At 42.1% G+C, this 9,035-nt stretch overlaps 1 protein-coding gene across 1 annotated transcript in view; it reads left to right on the forward strand.

Annotated features, from left to right (window-relative positions):
* The window catches only part of TEKT2 (tektin 2), a 25,758-nt gene that overhangs the window by 4,967 nt on the left and 11,756 nt on the right, over positions 1-9,035 (forward strand). Inside the window, exons 3-6 of the mRNA XM_018576560.1 lie at positions 2,985-3,110; positions 3,514-3,719; positions 4,776-4,919; positions 8,154-8,268. Coding sequence (XP_018432062.1) covers positions 2,985-3,110; positions 3,514-3,719; positions 4,776-4,919; positions 8,154-8,268 — 591 coding nt within the window. The remainder of the gene's footprint in view (positions 1-2,984; positions 3,111-3,513; positions 3,720-4,775; positions 4,920-8,153; positions 8,269-9,035) is intronic.

Raw genomic sequence — 9,035 nt, forward strand, 5'->3', positions numbered from 1 at the left:
GTAATATGAAATAATACATTTCAGTATATTGAAGTCTTCTATTGTGCTGGTAGATGCTTTATTCTCCTTTTTACATCATTAGATTGATTACCCCACTGAAAAAGCCACTTGCCATCAGAACATTGATGCATTCCTTATAATATGGCTCAGTACAAGGTTTCAATCAGACAAAGGGAGCTGCAAAGCAAGCTGCTGTGCTGTCTCTTTTACTAACCCATAGTGCTCTGGGAACGCTTTGTGATGTTTCAAAGAAGGACTCAAGGAATTTTAAAAACCTACCCTTGCAGTGGGGCTAGTCCCGCACTGCAAGAGTTAAGTGCTTGTTTTGTCTAGGGGGCACAGATAAAGCAGATCTACTCACCTGATTCCAGGCCCTGCAGTAAGTCAGCACTCACCTCTCTCCTCCTCCACTCTGGCTGTAGTATGTCCCTTGGCGTCCTCATGTCTCATGTAAGTCAATGGGCTTGCTTGAGACATGATGACGGCAGTGGTCCTTAGAACACCGGAGCCCAAGGGAGAAGAGGCTGTGGGGACTGGTCTAGCAGTGAGTATATTTTCTCGTTTTGACTCCCATAAACAAAACAAACATTTAATCCTTACAGCGCGGGACTAACCCCACTGCAATGGTAAGCTTTTAAAATCCCTAGAGTTCTTCTTTAAATGTTTATTTGTAAAAGACAGATTGTATATACAATAGATAGTGACAAAAAAGGATCTAAGACACCAGTTTAAATAAAAAAAGTATAAACCTAAAAAACTACAACTAGAATAAACTTGATCCAAAACCATAAAATGGTTCCATTAAAATGGTGGCTTTAGTGACAGACAACTGGTGTAAACTGCTTTCCCAACCTGTCCTATATGTACGCTAACATTTGTAAGGATGCTGAGGGTTTGTAAAATGCTGATGATCAAACAAGAAGTCAATAAGTAAAAAGAAACTGGAGTATAAAATGAAGCAAGCTGAAATTGAAGAAGTAAATACTAAAATAATGGAGAACAGAGAGAAGTACAGAGAAAAAGGGAAGGCGGCCTAAGCCAAACCTCTTTTTGTATCACAGCTGGCAGAACATGTCTTCAGTGAAGACACAATCATTGTATGGCTGAATTTCCATTTTCCACAAGCTATATATAGATGACAAATACGATAAATGTGGCATATTTGGGAAGAGTTAACTGGGGTTATGTAGGGCAGTATTATATTTGGCATGCTTACAAAACACAACGGACTAGTAACTCAGCAAAGCAACCCTGAAAAGCATTTGTTACATGTTGGCAATAGACTTGTGCGCCATCAAAAAATGTGTTTCGTTTCGGAATATCCGTTATTTCGTATTTCGTGTCCGAAACTCAATTCGGATTCGTACGAAATACGAATTTTCATTAGTTTCGGCACATTTTCGTAACTTTACGAACATTGATGAAGTCAAAAAGCAAAAATACCTTTGTTAATATTGGAGTCGATGTGGTAGTTGTTTTTTTTATCCGAAATACGAAATTCCGTTAACGGATTTCGGATCCGAATTTCGTATTTCGTATTAAAAAAAAAGCTACCATCAACTCCAATATTAACAAAGGTATTTTGCTTTTTAACTTCAATATAACGAATGTTCGTAACGGAACGAAATTCCATTCACGGAATTTTGTATTTCCCGCCTGTATTGTAATGCAACTCTCAGCAGCAGAAGAGAAAACCTCTGATTGGTCAACCAAACGAAATACGAATTCCGTTAACGGATTTCGGATCCGAATTTCGTATTTCGGATAAAAAAAAAATCTTGTCATGTTGTTCAACCTCATTTACAGGGGTAACATTAGTTCCCGTTTCAAAGAAATTCGGATCCGAAATTCGTTAACGGAATTTCGTATTTCGGATATAATTCGGAAACTGCAATTCGGATTTCGGATGCTTCCGAATTTACGAATTCCAGGAAAATCCGTACGAATTTCGATTCGTAACGAAACGAATCGCACATGTCTAGTTGGCAATTATGCAGAGTATTTGTCTTTGATCCTCTGCGTAGAAATACAAAAAAATACATCCTATTCCATAACTGCCTGAGAATGAACCTGTGATTCCAGCTTTTATTTACAGGGCCACCTGTTAGTGAAATCCCATAAGTGAAATCCCATATTGTACACCCTATAGTCAGATCTATCAGGGTTATTCACAGCAGGGTGAAGAGTTTGGAGGAGACAGGAGAAGTGAACAATCTAGGACAACATAGCTGAACTGGTAAGTGAGCTGAATTGGAGACTTTTCCCCTAATCAGCTATATTGTCCTAGATTGTTCACTTCTCCTGCCTTCTCCAAACTCTTCACCCTTTTGTGGATAGACCTGTAAGTGTTTTAGAAATCTACTTTTATTAGGTCACGGCCAACTTTTGTCTGAAAAATATAAGGAGGACACAGACCCCATGTGTTTACAATGGATGTTATGTGAGTGTGTGTGCGCGTATGTATTTTCTATGGCACATACATGATTTGCTTCCCTTTAATATAAATTCACCTCTGTGCTCCCTGAATCTATTTAACATAGTTGATCCCACAACCTGAAACCTTATGACCACACTTTTTCTGCACGGAGCTCACACTAGCATGCAGTCATATATGAAGCCCACTGAGACACTTCATGCATGTGAGTGTTCCTCACTACTCCACCAATGCAACCAAGAGCTGATATGGTGGATCTACTCTTCTTGGCTTATTTGGAATACTGCATGAGGTTAGTGCACCATTCATAAATGGACCAGGAAGACACGATTCTTCCAGCAGAAGCCATTTAATGTTAGAAGTGTAGGACATAAGCAAAGGCAAGCCAGTTCTACATTTGGTGTATTTCTGTAGATTAGCAGACACAGCTAAGGAAAAGGAAAATAGGTGACTATTATTTTTACACAATGCCTATGAAAATAAATACATGTCAGTTTAAATGATATACTGACATTATGACATTTCATAACCAATATTACTTTTTGATTAGACTAAATGGAATGAGCATGATAATAGTACCCGCTTTGGTGATCGTATTGATGAAGTGGAGAAGTGGAAACAAGTGCTGGATAAGTGCCTGGCTGAAGTGGATGCAGAAATAGATGCTTTAACTTCGGTAAGTTGTGTCCAAGTGACTTCAGAACAAACACAGGGGTGGACAAATGAATAGGGAATTCAGGAGCCAGTCTGCCCAGTCCATTATCCAGCTCCTGCAAATCAAAAAGACCTCAAAAGTTAGGCGCCGGCGCCGGCTGAAACCTTTAAGGAGTATTGGCTATCTGCCTCCTGGCATTTGTCCAGCCTTGACATACACTTGCATCAAATGAGGAAAGAGTCTACACTGGTGGAGATGACATCATCTGCTACATACTCCACTGACCAAATGATTACCCATTGTTGCTCATCAGAAGAACTCCTAACACAATACTTTAATACAGTCATTTATGATGAATCACTATAATCAATGTAATATTTCTAGGTGTTAATAACCATACTTTACATTTTCCTTGGGGTCCAAGATGAAAGATGAAGCAGAACAAGCCTTGCAAGCCACGAATGTTCCTTTAGATGTAGCCATAGAGTGTCTGACCCTCCGTGAGAGCCGAAGAAGCATTGACTTGGTGAAAGACCCCGTTGAGGAAGAGTTGCACAAGGAAGTGGAAGTGATCGAGGGAGTACGTAAAGCACTGCAGCAAAAGATCAGTGAAGCCTTTGAGCAGATTTGGTAAATAGGAGCACCATTGGTGGAGATCTAATAGGAAGGTGTAGACTTGCAGCACTTAGGTCTTAGGTCTTAAAGGAGAACTATGGGGTTAAGGCTTTTCCCCATAGTTCTCCTTAGGGTAACGGGAGGACACAAACTAGCGTCCTCCCGTCACCCAAATGTGATTCAAAAACATTTTTTAATCAGCACCTTTCATTAAAAATACCTGGGGGTCATTTTTAAGGCACTTTTTTAAATAGGGTGTCAACGCTCTGGCCTATCTTTCAGTTATGTTCCTGTGTTATCCCCCTGTCACATGGGTTTGTGATGGAGCTTGCAAGTGGCTGTTTTAGCATATATTATATAGGCATGATCCACTGTTTTCATCAACAGCAAAAATACCCTCATAAATGCAATGCAGCCATCACTGGAATGCATTCATGTTGACAGGAAGACAGCAACAATGAACTGCCACAAATTCTAAAAAAAATAGGTGAAAACAGTATCTTATTTGAAAAAAGCAAACCCAAATGTTTATAATACACAGTGCTTTAGCACACTAATGCATGAACAGTGTTATGGCTTTACTATGGCCATACCACTGCCTTAAAATAAGTGAAGGGTACTGCCGTTGTTAAAGCACAGCTGTATGCTTAGTAGATGCATTGTGCTCTGCTTGCTTGGGGACCCCAGTATCTGCTGTCTGATATAAAACTGTGTAATTCAGTCAAGAGTTTACATCTACAGTACTTTAAGTTCACATGGCAAAATCTATCTACTGTAGATATAATAGATAACACCAGCTGTTATCTGTTACACCAACAGTACATAAATAATTATAATTCCACCATGTAGTGGTAATGCTCAGAACACAGCTTCAGCCTCATTAGAAGCCTAGTCTACACTAGTATTGCTGAGGGTCCCTGTGCCCCTGACCAACCATGTCACCAGTGCAGTGGTACTCTTCTATGGCCTCCATAGCAATGTCACATCACAAAGTAATGTCATTAGTAAAGTGACAGTAATACAATATCTTGTTGCCAGAATTATGTGACCCTCTGTGACATCTCTTTTCAGCCTTCTGCAGGAGTCACGTGAACAGCTAACCTGGGATCAGAGAGACAAGGTTGAGACACTTGAAATAGATCAGACATGCCTCTCACTTACCAAGCATTCCGCAAATATCTCACTTAAAGTGGATCCAACCCGTGTTCCTCATGGGTAAGATTGGACAAGAGTGTGGTTTTATGTATTTATTAAGTAGGCGATATGTATATTTGTGTGTCATGCATGAGATATGTAAGCTTATTGGTAGCCACATACAGTCAACCTGACAGGCCAAAGTCTTCCGATCTCAGCAAACAGGGATCCCCATATTTATCTAAATATACACTCAGCAACAATATTTGAAGCTAATGTCTGATGTGACTCTCTGTGGGTGGCAAGATGTCCTGTCAGTGTATTCCAATAGTACCCACCTACCCCCGTCTCCCCCACATTTTCCCCACAGCGCCGGACCTACGGGTGAGCTCCTTGATCCTTCTGGCCATGCCCACCACATTGTCATTGGCTGATGACACACCTTAGGTAACTCTACTGGCCACTGCAGGCTCCCATTGGATGAATACAATGTAGGACCACCCACTTCCTGCTAACAGGAGGGCTGGCTGTACCCCAGTTATCAGTGCCCCTGGCCAGCATAACTGGGTGAAAATAAAGGAAAAAAAGCTCTGAAAACAGAAAACTATTTCAGCCACCACATCTAAGGACTAGTAAGCTGCAATATACACTGCCTGGCCAAAGAAAAGTCACCACCTAGATTTTGTCAAGCAAACAGGTAAGATCCTTCCATTGGATAATTGCAGCAGCGATTAATATGTTTCAGTTGTCAACAAGTTATTAAACCAGTACTGATGCAGTGAGTAGCTTCTTATTTCTTAAACAACCGTGTCAGAAGACATGTCATTTGGTCAGGAAAAAACGTAACTCTGTTCCAGAAGGGTCAAATTATTGGCCTGAGTTAAAGCAAAGAAAACAACTGAGAAGATTACTAAAACACTTAAATTTGGGTTAAGAAGTGTCAAACGCATTATTAAAACCAGGAAGGATATTGGTGAACCATCATCTTCCAGGAAGAAATATGGTCAGAAGAAAATATTGAATGATCATGATTGAAGAGCACTTAAACTTTTAGTGAAATCAAATCATAAAAAAACAACAGCAGAACTCACGGCTATGTTTAATAATGAAAGTAAAAGCATTTCCACACACACAATGTGAAGCAAATGCAAGGGATTGGGACTAAACTGCAGTGTAGCCTTAAGATAACAACTCATCAGTTAGGCTAATTGAGGGAAAAAAGGCTTCAATTTGCTATGGAGCATAAATATTGGGCTTTGAGCAATGGAAAAAAAGTAATGTGGTCTGATGAGTCCAGATTTACCCTGTTTCAGAGTGATGGGTGCATCAGGGTAAGAAGAGAAGTGATGCACCATCAAGCCTAGTGCCTATCGTACAGTCCTGTGGGGACTATGTTATGATCTGGGGTTGCTTCAGTTGGTCAGGTCTAGGTTCAGCAATGTTATGTCCCCAAAAAATAGGATTTTTGTACTCACCGTAAAATCCTTTTCACTCCGTTCATTGAAGGACACAGGGAACAGATCGTAGATCATGTACCGTAGGGTATGTCACACTCTGCAGGAGGACGCTAGGCACAAAACAAAAGACTAAACCAGCCTAGGGGAGGCCCCTGCTGGTGGCCAAACCCCCCACCTGCTGAAAAGACTCCAGTAAGTAACAAGAAGTTAGAGTACACACCCAATAGAGAGGGCGGAACCTGTGTCCTTCAATAAACGGAGAGAAAAGGATTTTACAGTGAGTACAAAAATCCTATTTTCTCTTTCGTTCATTGAAGGACATAGGGAACAGATCGTAGATCATGTACCGTAGGGCCGTCACCAAGCAGTACCAAATTGAGGGGTGGGCACAAAAGAAAAACCAACATTCCCCAACAAGAAGGGCCGCCTGCAAAACCTTGCGCCCCAAGGCAGGATCCGCAGATGCCAAAACATCCACCTTATAAAACTTGGCAAAGGTGTGAACAGAAGACCAAGTAGCGGCCTTACAAACCTGAAGCACCATGACGAAAAGCTCAGATGCCCCAACAGCCCTAGTGGAATGGGCAGTAACAGAAAAAGGAGGCTCACGCCCCCGAATGGCATAAGCCTGAACAATGGTGTTACGAATCCATCTAGAGATGGTGGCCGAGGAAGCGGCCCGCCCCGTCAGAGGTCCTTCCGTAATCATAAACAGGGAATCCGACTCACGGATAGAGGGAGTCACATCCAAATAAATCCAGGGAGCATGAACTACGTCCAAACAATGCAATGCTCTTTCCTTTCTATGAACGGGCTTCGGACAAAGAGAAGGCAAGATGATGTCCTCATTCAGATGGAACGTCCAAACAACCTTAGGTCGCAACGACGGACGAGGACGCAGAACAACCTTGTCCCTATAAAGGACCAACAAAGGTGACTTGCAAGACAAGGCCACCAACTCCGAAACCCTGCGAACAGAAGTAACAGCTACCAAAAATGCCACCTTTTGGGACAGACTCAGAAGAGGAATCTCCCTTAACGGGTCAAGAGGAGACCCGTACAAAACCGAGAGCACCAAATTGAGATCCCAAAGCGGCAAGGGAGACCGAACATCTGGCCCTTCACCGCGACCGTAGCCACCAAACGAGGGACACCCCCATCGCCTGAGACACCTGAACCTCCCTGTCCAACAACAAGGGCGACTTGTCCCCCTGCGACAAGATGTCCCCCTGATGAGTCCTGGTGTGATGTTGCGCATAAGGTACCGCCTCGAAGGAGGCTACCATGAGTCCCAGTACCTGCATGCAGAAGGTCAACCATCTACTGGACCACAACAACCCTGTCTGAGAACGAAGCTTTCGAAGATTGTCTGGGGGGGAACAAAAACCCGGGCCTGGACTGTGTCCAGAACGAGACACAGATACTCCAACTGCATGGACGGGACCAGACAGGACTCCTTGAAGTTCAGAATCCAGCCGAACTCTTTCAAGGACCGTACGGTAACTGCCAGACCCTCCAATAGGGAGGAATGCGACTCCGCCTACAAGAGAAGGTCGTCCAGGTACCCCACAACTGAGATCCCCCGACAGCGCAGCAACGTAGAATCGGGGCCAACACCTGGGTAAACACTCGAGGGGCCAACGCTAGACCGAAGGGCAGAGCCACAAACTGGAATGCTCCTCCCCACCGCAAAACAAAGGAAAAGTTGATGGGAAGGGCAAATGGGGAATATATTTGGTTGATTTAGACAGAACGTTTAGTTGGGGGTTTGAAGAAACAGATGTAATGTTTGTATGCATAGGGACAATATTATTGGAATTAATATATAGAATCATATTAAATTGTCCTTTATCCTTAGGACAACCAATCTGCAAGAATGGGAACAATTTAGCCGTTACAACAAAGAGAGAGCAGAAGCTGAAGTGCGATCCTCTGCCCAGTTGAGAGAAGCCATTGCTTTGACTATTGCACAGGTAATAATGTCTCCATAAAACTGGTTTGTGTCTCAAAAACACCAACGGCTTTGTTTAGCTGTATGGGTAGGCTTGAAAACTGCACCTTATTAGTTGAAGTGCCTTCAATACGAACTGTCTGCATTGCTTCGTAGGAGCCAAATCAATTGTAATTTTTCAGGTACAGTTTTAAAGTAAAATTGATCATCTAACTGGTTGCCGTGGACAACATACAGTAGACAGTTCTTTTTTCAGTCATATTTAGAAATATGGTCCTAGTATCAACACTGGTGCTCATGTTGCCCCCAGCAAATCTTTTTATCCAAACTTACAGCTAGGTGTGAGGGTCCATTAAAAAGTAACATCATAAATTAAACAAAACAAATTTCCAGTTTACACTGCCTGTAACTTCTACAGAATCTTTGGCACTTGATAAATTGAACTGAATAATATTTCTGTTGATTTACCTAGTTTAAATTGTAACAAGTAAGTGTAGGGATGGACATGTAACCAGCGTAGGCCTTGCTGCATCCCAGGGACTTAAAGAGACAATGGGCCTGTAAAGCATACGGAGGAGGATAAATATAGGGGGATCAAGTGGTCAGGATGGAGAAGGACCCTCTCTTCAACAACCAATCACCCGGGCTCCTCTATATCTGCACCAGAACCTGTTTAACATCTCTATATAACGATCAGTGGTGCAGGATCATAAAAGTGTTGCTAGTGGGCTAAAGTATTTATGATTATTAATGGTGCAATGATGCAGAAATAATAAAAATAGTATATAT

The sequence above is a fragment of the Nanorana parkeri genome, unplaced genomic scaffold (genome assembly GCF_000935625.1).
Source record: "Nanorana parkeri isolate BGI_ZX_2015 unplaced genomic scaffold, ASM93562v1 scaffold70, whole genome shotgun sequence".
Classification (NCBI taxonomy): Eukaryota; Metazoa; Chordata; class Amphibia; order Anura; family Dicroglossidae; genus Nanorana; species Nanorana parkeri.